At 35.2% G+C, this 17234-nt stretch overlaps 2 protein-coding genes across 6 annotated transcripts in view; one reads left to right on the top strand and one right to left on the bottom strand.

Moving 5' to 3' along the window:
* Positions 1 to 17234, top strand: part of PCMT1 (protein-L-isoaspartate (D-aspartate) O-methyltransferase) — a 48333-nt gene that overhangs the window by 19430 nt on the left and 11669 nt on the right. For all 4 annotated transcript variants that reach the window (XR_007470428.1, XM_033405113.2, XM_049695157.1 and 1 more), the window contains exons 3-6: positions 690 to 721; positions 10108 to 10212; positions 12279 to 12399; positions 16315 to 16400. Coding sequence is in view for 3 of the 4 variants with exons in the window: in XM_033405113.2 (XP_033261004.1) it covers positions 690 to 721; positions 10108 to 10212; positions 12279 to 12399; positions 16315 to 16400 (344 nt within the window). In the remaining variant the exon portion in view is untranslated. The remainder of the gene's footprint in view (positions 1 to 689; positions 722 to 10107; positions 10213 to 12278; positions 12400 to 16314; positions 16401 to 17234) is intronic.
* Positions 10208 to 17234, bottom strand: part of LRP11 (LDL receptor related protein 11) — a 65741-nt gene continuing 58714 nt past the window's right edge. Inside the window, exon 8 of one of the 2 annotated variants that reach the window (XM_033405094.2) lies at positions 10208 to 10660. Coding sequence is in view for 1 of the 2 variants with exons in the window: in XM_049695153.1 (XP_049551110.1) it covers positions 14904 to 15088 (185 nt within the window). In the remaining variant the exon portion in view is untranslated. Of the gene's footprint in view, positions 10661 to 14467; positions 15089 to 17234 lie in introns of those variants that run through there. The other variant, XM_049695153.1, reaches the window with a different exon arrangement.

Here is a 17234-nt window from a genome sequence, read left to right as displayed (position 1 = left end):
GGCCAGCTGCGGTGCTGCCTTCTTTTGAAGCACTCTAACAGTCAGCGAGAAGATCCTGGGGAGCTTCTGAACCCCGAAGGCACCTGCTACCACCGCTCAGTGAAAATTGCTTCAGACGCAGAAGCAGGTAAATAAGTTTTGAGAAAGCAACACTGGAAGAAAAAACTAAAAGCTAAAAATGGAGAAAAGATTGTTTTAATTAACATTAGTTGATAGTGTAAAGAGTAAATTGAAGTAGCTTATTAGTCTCTTAAGCTACTCTGATTGCCAGTTCTAGTTTTTTTTAAGGTGCCAAAAATATGAAGCAATTTAATTTTGCAAGGGTTTTGCATACTCTGTGATATATGGAAGCTTATTTTCTTTTTATAAATCTAAAGAAAAAACATCATAAATTTATCAACTCAACTTAATGAAATTCGTCCTTAACTAACTATATGGGAGAAGAAATTTTTGGAAATAGTGGGACTGTTGCACTGAGCATGCTAGCCTTTGGCATGATTATATTTTCTAATTTTAACTGTGCATGACAGTACTGTAAAGTACAAAATAAAAGTTTTATTTCTTGAGACCATAAAAGTGAAAATAATTATTATGAAAAACAACTTATGGATGTTAGAAAAGGAATTACATGGAGTATTTCGTGTGTTTTTACAGTTGAGTGTATCAGTAGTTCTCTTCTTCTTTTGCAGGGTTCCAAGCAACAATCAGTGCTCCACACATGGTAAGTTAACTTTGGTCATTTGGGTACAAATGGATCACATTTTTCCTCTAAGAGTGCTTTCTTCAGTAAAAATGGTTTAAAGAACATTTTTAACTTTTAATTATATCAGTTTTGTCATCTATGAGTTATGTAAATTGGTAATGAATTAATAAGAATAATCTTATTCTTAATACAAGATGTGTAGAAGGAACTCTTTTTGGTAGAAACTCATTAAAGTTTTTGGTGGTTGTCATTAGCATCTAATCATGTAAAAATTGTATATAAAAAATTGTATATAAAAGGTTATTTACTTAGAGGTGTGTTAATTAAGGGAGAGAATATTTTAAAAATATAATAGACATTAAAGAAATCTCAAGTTGAATAATGTTTCATATTTTATTTGGATAATTCGTTAGGGACTGATCACGTATAGCAGTTATGAAGCTGTATAACTCTGAGAAGGACCTGTTTTAAGTTACTTAGCACTTTTAATCTGTTGCGAATTTTCTTGGGTTTTAAATGTCAGTTATTTGAATCGGTACTCTGTTGGTTTTTGGTGAAAAGAACAATAGCTTTTCTGATTCTCTGCAAGTATTTGGGGTTGGAGAAACTCTTATTTAAACTTAAAGCCTTCTTTATACCAAAATAAATTCTACACGTATATTCATAGTGAACTAATAATTTTACTAGAAGAAAAAAATAGGCAATGTATTTATAAATATTTAATAAAAATGACTTTTTAAACATAACAGAAGACCTAGAAGCCATTAAAAATCCTGATATATTCAATATTTTGAAACATTAAAATCTTGGATTTCTGTAGATGGAACATATAAACAAAATCAAAAGAGGAAAAACTGAGAGAAATATTTGAAATACATATGACAGTATAGGGCAAATCTCCATATATTTACATATATGGAATACATATATACACATGTGTATGTGTGTATCCTATATATTAAGAAGTAAAATACTACTAAGCCCAAAAGGAAGTGGGTAAAGTACAAGAACGTAGTTCATAGAAAAAGAAATACAAATGACATTGGCATTTAACCAAATGAAACGATGTCATCTTCACTTATATTTAATGAATCGCAAATTAGCACTACAATAAAGTACCATTTTTCTCCTATCATCAGAAATCAAAAGTTTATTACTTTGTATTAGAAAAGGGAAACTGACAAATTATTTTTTTGATTGGGAAAGTAAATTGATAGTGTTTTTGGAAGGCAGTTTGGCAATAGCTAAAACATGTGAGATGAATATACCTTAGACTCTCCAGTTTTATTTCAAGATATTTATCCCATAAAATATTTGCACAAGTACAAAATAACTGAGGATATTTATTAACACATTATTTATAATAACAAAAAAATAACAGTAATCACTAATAGTCCACTAATAGTGGATGGTTAATAAATTATAGTAGATCCATACAGTGAAATACTGTGAAGTGAAATGAATAAAGTTATGTAAATACGAATATGGCAAGATCTTCAAGAAACATCACAAAAGTAGAGTGCAGAAGAGTATTTAGAGTTTTTCTTTTAGTTATGGAGTAGGAATGGTTTTTGTACGCATTACCTATTCAAAGAAATTAATGATTAACAAAAAAATTGTAGTCTTAAGATCCCTGAATACGCTTTGAAGTGCTACTTAAAAAGAAAAATTTATATAGAAATATTCGTTTAATAATAAAAGTTATTTTAGAGAATTGGTACTCAACATGTTTGGGAAATTGCCTGGAGGGGTATTTTTCAGATAAATGGGAAATACTGCATGAAATTTTTCTTTTCTCTGAAGTGTGGTGCTGAGTGTCCAGTTCACTACCAAATGAGACGTGGCACTAACTCCACGGCAAATGGTGCATTTTTAAAGAAAAATAATAGCTTTATTAAGATATAATTTATCCCTTTTTAGTATACAGTTCTGTGGTTTTTAGTCTGTTTAGAGTTGTACAAACATTACTACTATCTCAATTCAGAACATTTTCATCACCTCAGAAAGGACCCCTATACCTGTTTAGCAGTCAGTTCCCATCCCTGATTCTTCAGGTCCTGGCAACTACTAACCTGCTTTTTGTTTCTATGTCATTCTGGACATTTCACATAAATGGAATAATACAATATGTGGCCTTTTATCACTGCTTTTTATATTCTGCACAATATTTTCAAGGTTTATCTATGTTGTAGCATGCTTCAGTATGTCATTTCTTTTTATTGCCAAATAATATTACCTTGTATGGATATACCACATTTTGTTTACTCATTCATCAGTTGATGGACATCTGGGTTCCTTCCACTTTCTAGCTACTGTGAATAATGCTACTATGAACATTAGTTTACAGGTTTTTGTGTGCAAATGTTTGCAGTTCTCTTGGGTATATACTTGGGAGTGGAATCTGCTGGGTCATATGGTAATTCTGTGTTTAACATTCTGAGGAACCGCCAAACTATTTTCCAAAGTGGCTGCACCATTGTACAACCCTGCCAGCAATGTATGAGGTTTCCAATTTCTCCACTTCCTTCTCAACACTTGTTATTGTATGTTTTATTTATTTTATCCATCCTGGTAGCTATGAAGGGATATCTCATTGTGGTTTTGATTTGCATTTCCCCAGTGATAATGATGTTGAGCATCTTTTCATGTGCTTATTGACCATTTCTGTATCTGCATTTAATGAACCTCAAAGTCACAGGTTTGGAAGCAACTACAACCCTGGAATATTTTCCAAAGTCTTACTTACAGAAAAACATGAAATGGCATCCTGGTAGCAGTGAACATATTTAGCATCCAGATATTGAACCCCAAATTCTATTTCTTGCTAAAAGAGACTAGAGCTTCATGGAAAAGTGACTAAATTCCAGAAAGTGAAGAAGTACTCAGAGGCTAATGGGGTAATGTCAGGAGGACATAGGAGTAGGTTTAAAGAGACTCCCAGAAGCCAAATTGGAGACAATTTGAGAATCAAAAAATGGTAGATAGTGAAGACAATGGATTATAGCACAGTGAATTCAGAAACAAAAATCTCTGAGTCCATAGGGATTTAAAAATAAAATAGCAAGATGGGGAAAAAAATGAAAAACAGAAGAATACCACTTATGTGTGGAAAGAATAATAGAATTTTAAAAATCAGTTCTTTGTAATTATCAGTGTAATAATTGAATTAGGCAAAGATCATCAATTAATCTAAAACCAAGAGGAAAGTTGTTGGGGAACAGAAATATCCATGTAGTCTCAGATTATTATTCAACATATTACTTGTTAATTACAAAGAGAAAAATATGCCTTGAAAATAGAGTGATCTAGTGGTTACCACATTTACTGAGTGGTTGAGCTTGGCAAGTCCAGTAGTGAGATGGTCCAATGTTACGTGCATCCTGATGTGATGCAGTAGGAGGTACCCTGCAAGCCCTGTGTGCTGTTCTTGCTCAAGTTCTTTGATCTAAATCTAACCGTGAGGAAATTGACACATCTAGAATGTTTGTGGTATTATGTAGGACAACTGGACAGGTCTTTTAAAAGGAGTCAGTGTTCTGATAGACAAAGGAAAGTGGTGGATGGAACAGAGTTGGGGGAGAATATTCTAGATTGGCACATGCAGTGCATGAACTTTGAATGGATTGGTGGGGGGAACAGCTGTAAAGGAGATTTGGGAGACAACTGAGGAAATTTGAGTGTGGTGTTTATGTTGGATGATACTAAATTAATGAGTTTCTTGAGTGTGGTAATGGTGATGTGGTTGCAAAGGAAGATGTCCTAGTTTGGTTTTTTTGGCAGATGCATGCTGAAGTATTTAGGAGTGTAGTATTATGTCCACAGCATATTCAGGTGGTTTGGTAAAATAGTATGGCACAATATAAATAGTTGGTGACTATATGAGGAGAAAAGGATGTTCATTGTATTTTCTGTGGGTTTGAAATTTTTCATAATTATAAAAATGAACTTTAAAAAAAATTAATTTTTAGATTTAGAAATGAGCCTGGATTATCCAGAAGAATATTAGCTATAGTGATAAAAGCATGTAAAAAGCTAATAATTGTGATTGAAGGCCTTGACATTTTAAATCTGAATGGGACTTTAATAATAACTTAGCATACCCCTCTTTAAAAAAACAAATCTTATGCAAATGTAGTACTGAAAAAAAATTCCTGAGTTTCTTTTGGAATTAAGTTGGGACAGTACTGCCTATAGATTAGGGATTGGCACCTTAAAGAAGTCCCTTCTAGTCCTTTCAGTTTTGGACTCAGGAAAGCCCAGGTGTTAAAGGAGTTATTTTGTTTCTTTGATTACTTCATACAAATATGATACTTGTTATTGTATTAATGGAAATTATTAAACTTTCAGGGGATACTGATCATTTTGAAAAATCCGATAAAAGCTTCTTCCTGAAAAAAGTTCACGAACTCTCTCTTAGAGACTCCATTCTTCGGGCTAAGCCTCTTGTCTAAGAACAATAGCTTTGGCTAAATAAAATGTCCCCAGTAGTTTCCTCAGTAAAAGTTAATCCAATGTGTCTCATAGAAACCTCATTAACTAACACTTTCTTGTTCCACTGGTTGATGGTCATAATGATGATTCAGAGATAGTATTCCATTGTATCATTTTGAAGCATCAAAGAAAGATAAGGTTAGTCAGATATTTTTTAAATTTTTGAAACAATCTCAAACTTATGGGAAAGTTGCGAGTACACTGTCAAGAACCTTTCTTTACTCCTTTTGAGAGTAAGTTGCTGAAATGATGCCCCATCACTCTTGAATACTTCAGGGTGTAGTTTATTTCCTACAAAGGACATTCTGCTATGCAACCACAACATAACCATCAAAACCAGGACATGAACATTGACACATTACTACCATCTAATCTTCAAACTCGTTTTCAGTTTTTCCAGTTGTCCCTATGATGTCCTTGATAGCAGAAGGATCCAGTGCTGAATCACTGCTCTTTTAGTCTCCTTCGATCTGAACCAGATCCTCAGCCTTTCTTTGACTTTCATGGCCTTGACTCTTTTGAAGAAGTCAGGCCAGTTATTTTGTTGATGTCCTTCAGTTTGGGCTGTCTAGCGTTTCCTCATGATTCCATTCAGGTTATGCCTCTTTGGTGGGAAGATCACAGAAGTGATGCTGGGTTTTCATTACATGGTATCACAATACAATTTTGATTTGTCCCATTACTGATGTTGTTCACTTGATTAAGGTGGTGTCTGCCAGCCTTCTCCGCTGTAGAGTTACTGTTTTTGGCTCTTGTAATTAATAATTATTTTGTGAGGGGGTCCTTTGAGATTATGTGTCTTTTCCCTGTTTATTTATTTATTTATATCAGTATGCATGGTTTCCTGTCTTTTCCCTTTCCATATTTAACTTCTAACAGTGAAAAACATGGTTCCTTTTTCCTTGATATATTTATTTATTTGATCAATCCGACTGTATATAGCCCATTTCCCGCTGCTGTCACTTTCTCCCCCAACCCTTCTCATACCACCCCGTCCTCCATCATTTATGTCTGACACCTGGCACTGGTCCACTGTGTTGTGCAGAAATCCTCCTTGTCTACCTTGGATTCTGACTCCTGTTTGGATCTGCTTCCCTATGTGAACACAGATGCCCTCCTCATCCTGCTTGGGCTCTGACACTTCTAACTGGACGCTGCAGCTTCTCTCTCTGCCACCTGGGTATGGGCAACTACCTTACTCAGCCCAACTTAATGGCTTTAGGATCGACTTGTTCAGAAAGGGAATGGATGGGACAGGATACCAGGAGAAAAGGGAAAGGAGGGTAGTAACTAGATTTTTTTGATTAACCAAGTCATTTTGTTCTCTAACCAAGCAAAAGAGGGAAGCCACTGATTATTTGACAGTTATATACAAGATTCCTAAGAGAGAGTTTTTCCAAAAATACACTAAATGGAAGTAAAAGATCAATTAACTGTTAATTTTACCTTTACAAATGACTTCGAAGTACCTTAAAGAATAGCAGCATCAGGTCACTGAGCTGTAATGGTTGAATTTTCATTAATGTGAACATTATACCTTTTATTCGTAAATCCTTTAGAATTTATAAAGTACTTACATACTTCATCACTTTTGCTCACAGTGGTACTGCTATGGAGAAGGCAGAATAGGAACAACTTTTTTCTCTCCATTTTAATGATGTGGAAACTGAGGAACAATGAGCTAAAAATAAGTTCCAGAGTCAAGGGGTAATAAATGCAGAACCAGTAGAATCCAGTACTTTGAACACTTAATCCAGGATTCTTTTTCATAGTACTAGTGGTTTCCATTCATCAGGCAAGAAGCTCTTTGCAAAAGAATCTATATGAAAAATTGAAAATTTTAGTTATTTCTCTGTTACCCTTTTACCAAACACACCAACCACCGGTCTACATTTGTGTGTTACTCCTAAAGGGTTCTGTGGAACCTTTATGACTTTCTGGAACATGGTTTGAAAATCCTTGGATTATATGAGGCTACATCTATTAATGGCCGTCTCCCCTTTTTATGTTAATTGTGAGAAAAGATAGCCTTAACATCTTTTCTTTTTAACTTTTTAATATGGAAAATTTTCAGCACCACACGTGCAAATAGAATAATATAATGAACCCTCAAGTAGCCATCACCCAACTTCAGTAATTACCAAAAATTTGCTAATCTTGTCTTATATAATTGTTTCTCTTTTGCTGAAATATTTTAAAGCAATCCCAAACCTAATATTATTTTACCCCCAGATAGTATATATCTGAAAGACTTAAAAGCACAACTACAATACCATATCATGACTAACAATGTTCCTTAGTATTATCTCATATTTAGTCCATGTTCAAACTTGGCCAGGTGTTTCAAAAAATTCTTTTACAGTTGATTTGTTTAAATCAGGATCCAAACAAGAGCCTTACATTGTACCTTTTTAGTCTTTTTTAGTCTTTTTAGTCTCTTTTAATTTTAACAGTCCCCCTTTTTAAAATGCCATTTATTAATTGACAAAATTTGTTCATTTATCCTATAGAATTTCCCATATTCTGAACTTGGTTAAATGTTTCCTAGCGGTGTTTAACTTGTTCCTTTTTTTTTCTTTTCAAGAAAACTCCTTAATGGTTCTTCTGTTCATCACATCAGGAGGTACATAAATGTCTGATTCTCCACTTTTAGTGATTGGAATAAACAGTATTTTCAAAAAATTTTTATTAAATTATAATATACACACAATAAAGTGCACACATCTTAAGTGTACAGCTTGATGAACGTTTACGTGTGTACATATATGTAACCACTATCCAGATCAAGATACAGAATATTTCCTGCACCTAAAAGGCTCCCTCTGTCAGAAAGGCCTCTTTTCCTAGTCAACCTCTATCCTCAAGGTAACCAGTATTCTAGCTTTTATCACCTAAGTTAGTTTTCCACAATAGGGAGTTTCCATTCTATCCTCCATTTTGAATGTTACCTGTTTCTGATGATTAAAAAAAATTTTTTTTTTAAATTTTGGCATAATTTCAGACTTACAGAAATGTTCTAAGAATAGTACAAATGATTCCCATATACTTTTTACCCATACTCACCAAATGTTATCATTTTACTTCATTTGTTTTATCATTTGTTCTTTCTCTCTCCCCCCCTTTCCCTATATATATATATAGTTCCTTTTTTATGAACTCTTTAGGAGTAATTTGTAGGCAGAATACTTTTTACCTTTAAAAATAGGACATTCACTTAAATAACCATAGTGCAGTTGTCCAAATCAGGAAATTAACATTGATTAAACACTTAGCCAATTTACAGACCTTATTTAGATTTCATCAGTTGTTCTAGTAATGTCCTTTATAGGAAAAGAAAGTTGCAGGTCAGGAGTTTCATTCAATTGCCTTGTCTTTTTAATCTGGAACAATCCCTCAGTCTTTTCTTTTATGGTCTTGACAATGTTTATGAACGTTATAGGCCAGTTATTTTATAGAATGCCTCTCAATTTAGGTTTGTCTGATGTTTCTTCTTGATTAGATATGAGTTATGCATATTTGCCTGGAAAATCCCAGAAGTGATGTATTTTAGCAGATGTCATGTGATGTCAGAGTGTCCCATTATTGGTGATGTTAACTCTAATCATCTGACTGAGGTCGTGTGAATCAGGTTTCTCCACCAAGAAACTTCTGAACTCCATTGTAAAGTTACTACTTTAACGTTTTGTAATTAATAAGTGTCTGGGGCAAACACTTTGAGAGTATGTAAATATCTTGTTACTCATCAAATGATAATACACTAGTTTTAGCATCCATTTGTGATTTTTGCCTCAATCAGTTATTACTGAAATGGTTGCCAAATGGCAGTTTTCTAAGTTCATCTTTTCATCTATATTTAAAAACAGTTGAGAACATTTTCTCCTTGTTCTCCATTTATGTATGTATAGAAGGATGTATTTACTTACTGTCACTATGGATTCATGGATATGTATTTTTGTCAACCAAGATCTGAGAGTGAATGTGCTTATTGCTACTGGATCTGATGATTTTTAATAATGAATATACCAGGCATTTAAGGGCAGCTGTTGAGATAACATTTATTAATTCTAACCTCATATTTTGGAAGAGCACTAAAATGTAAGTTTATAAAGAGGATGGAGTAGAGAAGCCTTTATTTCTTGGTTTGGTCCAAAGCATAACCAACATGATTTTATTTGATTTGTCATTTATATATACTGTAAACATAAAAATATATATCGTTTGGCCCCCTTAATTCCACTTGTAGGAATTTGTCCTGTAGATATACTTTATAAGATTATTAAAAAGGTTACTACATTATCTTACAGGTACACATTTTAAGATTATTTTATCTCGTTATAGAAGATTGAAGCTAACTTAAATATCTCTCATCAGGTATATTTATTACTAAAATACATTCATACAAAAATATACTCTTCAGCCTTAAGAGTGAACACACTGTTTAAATAGTGATAAGGAACCTCCTTCAAGATATAATAAATTTATAAATGCATATGTATTTGCTTATATATGCATAAAGTGAATATGTTTGGAAGAAATCACTAGAAACTGGTAACACTGGTTGCTTTTAGGAAGTGAGACTGTTTGGGGACAGGGGTGAGATGCAGACTTTTCACTGTAAATCTTTTTGTAGCTTTTGACTTTGAATTAATTAAATTTAAAAAATTTGCACACTGGAGATCTAAAATTACTGAACACTTTATCTAAAACACAAGAATTTTAATCAAACAAGAATTTTCTTATACGTAATTCCTGTGTAGATATAAGTATATAATATGTTATGTTTTCATTGTTTTGGTAGATGACAATAGTAGAAAACTTGGTGACAAGTTAGCAACTTTATTTGTATGCCATGGTGTATATACTTTATAGAGTCTTGAAAAAAAATGAATACTTGCTTTGTTTTCTTTTGGCAGCATGCATATGCACTAGAACTTCTATTTGATCAATTGCATGAAGGAGCTAAAGCTCTTGATGTAGGATCTGGAAGTGGAATCCTTACTGCATGTTTTGCACGTATGGTAAGAGCTTTATTTACCATTCTGGCCCCAACAGAAGCATATTATATGATTTGGCTGTGTATTTTTTTCTCTAGCAGTTTTTGAAGGTTTTCTATATATGCATAAAGTGAATATGTTTGGAAGAAATGTTCCTTTTTAAATTCTATTAAGATAGCAGTTAGAATATGTATCACCTAGGATTTCTTTTTGTTGTTGTTGAAGTGACAGAACATTCAGTCAAAGTGGCAGAACTTGAAGGGAATTTAATGGAAGAGTCTAGAGGTATATCTGACTTCTTATATGGCTGGATTCAGAAGAAGATCAAATGTTGTTATGGACAATGGGTTTCTCTCTGGTTCTTGGTTTGACTTTGCTTTCCTCCACATGTTGGCTTCGTTTTCCGATATGCTCTTCTCTGTGATCACAAAGCAACCAGTAGCTCCCAAACTTCAATCTTCCAAGTACTCTCCTGGCAGAACAGAATACAGCCTGATTTCCAAACACTCCTACAGGTTTATTGGAATTGAAGGAGAGCTTTTTTTACATTAAGAAAAATGCTCTTATAAAAATGCGTTGTGGGCTTCCCTGGTGGCGCAGTGGTTGAGAGTCCGCCTGCCGATGCAGGGGACACGGGTTCGTGCCCCAGTCCGGGAAGATTCCACATGCCGAGGAGCGGCTGGGCCCGTGAGCCATGGCCGCTGAGCCTGCGCGTCCGGAGCCTGTGCTCCGCAATGGGAGAGGCCACAACAGTGAGAGGCCCGCGTGCCGCAAAAAAAAAAAAAAAAAAAAAGCGTTGTTTGTTATACTTCAGATTTTTATCATCAGAGGCTTATCTGGTAAATGACTATCCACAGTGTAAGTCTGGAGGCCCACTCAGGCACCTTGAAGTAAAGGTTTATCTGTGTTCAGATAATCAAATCAGGTTGATTATGAAAAATCTTGTACCTGTAGGCCAGCTTGGAAGGGTATGGTTTAGTTATGTTAGGATTTATGGATCCTTTAGGACTAGAATCCGTTTAATTTGCTGTGCATATATAATTGGCAGACTACTGGAATGTAAGCTCCAGAGAGGTGGGAATTTTGTCTGATTTTTTTTCATTGATGTATCCTAGGCATCCAGAGCAGTGCCAGGCACACAATAAGGATTCAGATACTTGTTTTCAGTTGTTTGACTTGTTTTGTACAAGTTAAACCCTCACTAATGGGATGTAACTAAATACTAGAAATGGTATTTAATTAATGACTTCTTCTCTATACTTGACATGTTTATGGTTTCAGAGGCATAATCATTTTTTAAAATATCATTAGATTTCTGAGTTATCTTTTTGGAACTGATACTAATCAGTGTTTTTCACACATTTACCATGTGTTAGTCTGTGTTCTCAGTGCTTTTCCTGTATTCTCTTATTTACTCCTCACATGATTTATGAGGTGTGTACCCCCTTCCTCCTCATTTTTCAGTTGAGGAACCTGATTGATGGAATAACTTTTCAAGGTTATAGAGTTGTAAGTAAGTGGTGAAACCTAGATGTGAACACAGGCGGTCTGACTTCAGAGTCTTTATTGTGTTAAATTTATTTTACAATTAATATTTATACTTGGGGCCTTATGTATTTTTATATTTCCCACATGTGGCAGTAGAATCAGGTATAGAAATCCCTATACAAAAATTTTTTTATGTAACATTTTAATATTTAAAGTCACACTTTTAAATAGAATTTAAATAAAAAATGGTTGCACTAATAAGTACAATTTAATATTGGCAGATGAGTCCCACTTCAAGATCCTGGATTTAAAAACTAGAAATTGAAGAAAGCTATCATTTTTCTTAGTATTACAAGTTTTTGTAATTTATTCTAGCTTCTTAATTACTGAAGTATCATTATTCATTTAAGGGTTATCGTTGAGAAAGTTGTATTTGCCAAATAATTTATAATAAACTGAGTGTTTAACAATCTAATTGGAGGCTTAAGCTGTTTATTTGTCCTGATTTCTCATTGCAGAATATGACTTTGGATAAAGAAATACTTTAATGACGCTTTAGAAAAATAAACCAGTGAACTATTGAATTATTCTTTCACTTCCAGGTTGGGCCTAGTGGAAAAGTCATAGGAATTGACCACATTAAAGAGCTAGTAGACGACTCAGTAAATAATGTCAGAAAGGATGATCCAATGCTTTTGTCTTCAGGGAGAGTGCAACTGGTTGGTAAGTATCAGAAAACTTTAAAAATTTCCTCTCTGGAGAATTTTTATTTTCAGAAAAATCCCATGCAAGCTAAATAATACTCAGAGCTAGTTATTGCATTTTTTTAAATTCACTTTTTTTTTTTTTTTTTTTTGCGGTACGCGGGCCTCTCACCGTTGTGGCCTCTCCCATTGCGGAGCACAGGCTCCGGACACGCAGGCCCAGCGGCCACGGCCCACAGGCCCAGCCGCTCCGCGGCATGTGGGATCCTCGCGAACCGGGGCACAAACCCGTGTCCCCTGCATCGGCAGGCGGACTCTCAACCACTGCGCCACCAGGGAAGCCCCTTTACATTCACTTTTTTTTTTTTTTTTTTAACATCTTTATTGGAGTATAATTGCTTTACAATGGTATGTTAGTTTCAGCTTCACAACAAAATGAATCAGTTATATATATACATATATTCCCATATCTCTTCCCGCTTGCGTCTCCCTCCCTCCCACCCTCCCTATCCCACCCCTCCAGGCGGTCACAAAGCACGGAGCTGATCTCCCTGTGCTATGCGGCTGCTTCCCACTAGCTATCTACCTTACGTTTGGTAGTGTATATATGTCCATGCCTCTTTATCGCTTTGTCACCGTTTACCCTTCCCCCTCCCCATAGCCTCAAGTCCATTCTCTAGTAAGTCTGTGTCTTTATTCCTGTTTCACCCCTAGGTTTTTCATGACATTTTTTTTTTTTTAATTCCATATATATGTGTTAGCATACGGTATTTGTCTCTCTCTTTCTGACTTACTTCACTCTGTATGACAGACTCTAGGTCTATCCACCTCATTACAAATAGCTCAATTTCGTCTCTTTTTATGGCTGAGTAATATTCCATTGTATATATGTGCTACATCTTCTTTATCCATTCATCCGATGATGGACACTTAGGTTGTTTCCATCTCTGGGCTATTGTAAATAGAGCTGCAATGAACATTTTGGTACATGACTCTTTTTGAATTATGGTTTTCTCAGGGTATATGCCCAGTAGTGGGATTGCTGGGTCATATGGTAGTTCTATTTGTAGTTTTTTAAGGAACCTCCATACTGTTCTCCACAGTGGCTGTATCAATTTACATTCCCACCAACAGTGTAAGAGGGTTCCCTTTTCTCCACACCCTCTCCAGCATTTATTGTTTCTAGATTTTTTGATGATGGCCATTCTGACTGGTGTGAGATGATATCTCATTGTAGTTTTGATTTGCATTTCTCTCATGATTAGTGATGTTGAGCATTCTTTCATGTGTTTGTTGGCACTCTGTATATCTTCTTTGGAGAAATGTCTATTTAGGTCTTCTGCCCATTTTTGGATTGGGTTGTTTGTTTTTTTGTTGTTAAGCTGCATGAGCTGCTTATAAATTTTGGAGATCAATCCTTTGTCAGTTGCTTCATTTGCAAATATTTTCTCCCATTCTGAGGGTTGTCTTTTGGTCTTCTTTATGGTTTCCTTTGCTGCGCAAAAGCTTTTAAGTTTCATTAGGTCCCATTTGTTTACTCTTGTTTTTATTTCCATTTCTCTAGGAGGTGGGTCAAAAAGGACCTTGCTGTGATTTATGTCATAGAGTGTTCTGCCTATGTTTTCCTCTAAGAGTTTGATAGTTTCTGGCCTTACATTTAGGTCTTTAATCCATTTTGAGCTTATTTTTGTGTATGGTGTTAGGGAGTGATCTAATTTCATACTTTTACATGTAGCTGTCCAGTTTTCCCAGCACCACTTATTGAATAGGCTGTCCTTTCTCCACTGTACATTTCTGCCTCCTTTGTCAAAGATAAGGTGACCATATGTGCGTGGGTTTATCTCTGGGCTTTCTATCCTGTTCCATTGATCTATCTTTCTGTTTTTGTGCCAGTACCATACCATCTTGATAACTGTAGCTTTGTAGTATAGTCTGAAGTCTGGGAGCCTGATTCCTCCAGCTCCTTCTTTCGTTCTCAAGATTGCTTTGGCTATTCGGGGTCTTTTGTGTTTCCATACAAATTGCAAAATTTTTTGTTCTAGTTCTGTGAAAAATGCCAGTGTACATTCACTTTTAAGTACTAAGCAAGAAAAAGCAATTACTCTAAAATGTTACACTGGTTCTACCTTGACCATGGGTGATATGACTTAACTATTTCAGAAAATGCCATGTTGAGTTCTTTCTTCATTGCTTTTTAAGAAGTAGTATCAAAGTAACAGTTGTCGAATATAAAAAATTTAAACAGTGCAGAGATGTGTCAGATAAAAAAAGAAAGCCCCTCTTTTTCCTCCTGAAGTTTTTTAGACATATAAATGTACATATGAATAAACTGCACACACACATGGTTTTTAAATTGACTTATCCTCTACATATTGTCCTTTAGGTTGCTTTTTTCCATTCAGCAGTATGCATGGACACATTTCCATGTGAGTACATTTTATATTGTGAAAAATAACAGACATCAAAATATGCATAAAACATAAATGTGAAGCTTACCAAACACCTGTTTAATCACCACACTGATCAAGAAATGGAACATTGTTGGGGCTTCCCTGGTGGTGCAGTGGTTGGGAGTCCGCCTGCCGATGCGGGGGATGTGGGTTCGTGCCCCGGTCCGGGAAGATCCCACATGCCGCGGAGCGGCTGGGCCCGTGAGCCGTGGCCGCTGGGCCTGCGCATACGGAGCCTGTGCTCCGCAGCGGGAGGGGCTGCAGCGGTGGGAGGCCCGCGTACCGCAAACAAAACAAAACAAAACAAAACAAAGAAATGGAACATTATTAGTACCTGGAAAGTTCTCTGCTTGCTTTTTCCTCATCATGACTACCTCCCTTTTCCCTAGTGGTATTATTACCTTTATGCATTTACTACCTAATTGCATTTCCATAAATGATGTTTAATTTAATCTTGAACTTCAGCTAAATGGAACCATACAGTATATATTCTATGATGAATGACTTCTTTTATTCATTATTGTGTCTGTAAGATTCATCCTTCTTTTTGCATATAGTTTATTTTTATTGCTGTATAGCATTCTATTGTAGGAACATTACCAGAATTTGTTTATTAATGCTACTGTAGATGGATATTTTGGGCTGTTTCTGATTTGGAGATATATTCACAATGTACGTAAGTCCAGGTGCTTATATACACTCATCATACATGCACTCATTTCTTTAGGCGTGTTGTTACAGTTCATAGGGTGACCAAAGATACTGCAAAAACTGTTTTTTGAAGTGACTGAAACAACTTACATTCCCAACAGTAATGTATCAGGGTTCCTATTGCTTCACGTCTCTACCAGTACTTGGTATTATTAGATTTTTCTTTTTGCCCACTTAATGTATGGCAGTATCTCTGTGATTTTAATTTTGTATTTTCCTATTAATCAGTGAGGTTGAACACTATTTCATATGTTTGGCCATTTGGATTTCCTCTTTTGTGAAATGCCTATTCAGATATTGAGTTACTTATATTTTTCTTTGATTTGTAGGACTTCTATAGACTAGCCCTGTGTCTAGTTGTACATATTATCAATCTCTTCTCCCACTCTGTGAATTGCCTTTTCACTCTCATACTGTACTTTTTTGATAAATAGAAATTCTTAATTTTAATGTAGTCAGACTTACCAATTTTTTTCTAGTGCTTTTTGTATCCTGTTTAAGGCACTCTGAAATCATGAAGATATGTCCTTATATTAGTTCTCAGAAGCACTATCATTTTAACTTTTCACATTTAGACCTTTGATCTTTGTGACGTTCATTTTTGTGTATGTGTGAGGTAGGGGTCCAAGTATCTAATTTTTCTTTGAATATCCAGTTGTCACAGCATCTTTTATCTAAAAATCTATCGTTTCCCTGCTTTAAATCTCCTATAATTCTTCACACTGGGTAGTTCTATCTGAACAGATTTTTAAAGCTTTTTTTTTTTCTTTCAGTGGGGGATGGAAGAATGGGATATGCCGAAGAAGCCCCTTATGATGCTATTCATGTAGGAGCTGCAGCCCCAGTTGTGCCCCAGGCAGTGAGTTGGTTTTCTTCTGTGTTTGTTGCTTTATTCAAATAAAGCTCTTAAAAATTTATAGGAAATGACTTCTATTGATGTTCAAAATATCATCTATGTTACGTTGTGCTTTTTCTTTTTGGTTGATAATTATGCTCAACTTTTTAAAAATAGAAACGCTGTGCATTTTAGTTGCAGTTAGTAGGCAGTTTTTTCATATGCAGACAGTTGTATAAATAACATGAAAATTGCTAAGCCCCAGCTCATGGCTGTCTTATTTAAAGCACTATTTGATTCAGCTAAGAACTAGTACACCAATAGAACTGGGACAGTCCCTCTGGAGTTGATGATCTGATAATCACTTGGTGTATTGTTAACTACCAGAATGTGCAAGACTGTGTTAGGTGCATGGGTAAGACCAGGAAGTATTTGTCATACATTTATCCTCACAAACCTTATGTTCTAGAAGAGCTGTGTCATACATGTATCAGCATATGATAGATACTGAAGGGAAAACAAAATATGTACTGTAGGAGTTCAAGGGAGGGAGAGTATGATGCATAGAATAGTCAAGGAGACTTCTTATAGGAATAGAATTTGAACTGAATCTTAAAGAATAGTAGGATTTGCATAGTTGCAGTGAGAGGGAAGGATATTCCAGTAGTATATGTTACATAGTCAAGGAAATATTTAAGTACAAAATTGAGTTTTCGTTTTAGTAAGCCTCTGATAAACTTATGTCAGCCCGAATACTCCTTGGCTTAGGTTTCTATTACCTGTGATTTTTTCATGGTTCTTGATTAGATGGCAAGGGGCTAAAAGTGACACTGTCTCTTCTGCCCAGTCTCATCTACT

The sequence above is a fragment of the Orcinus orca genome, chromosome 12, assembly GCF_937001465.1.
Source record: "Orcinus orca chromosome 12, mOrcOrc1.1, whole genome shotgun sequence".
Classification (NCBI taxonomy): domain Eukaryota; kingdom Metazoa; phylum Chordata; class Mammalia; order Artiodactyla; family Delphinidae; genus Orcinus; species Orcinus orca.
The sequence above is the reverse complement of the archived record's forward strand: the minus strand, read 5'-3'. Positions and strand labels throughout refer to the sequence as shown.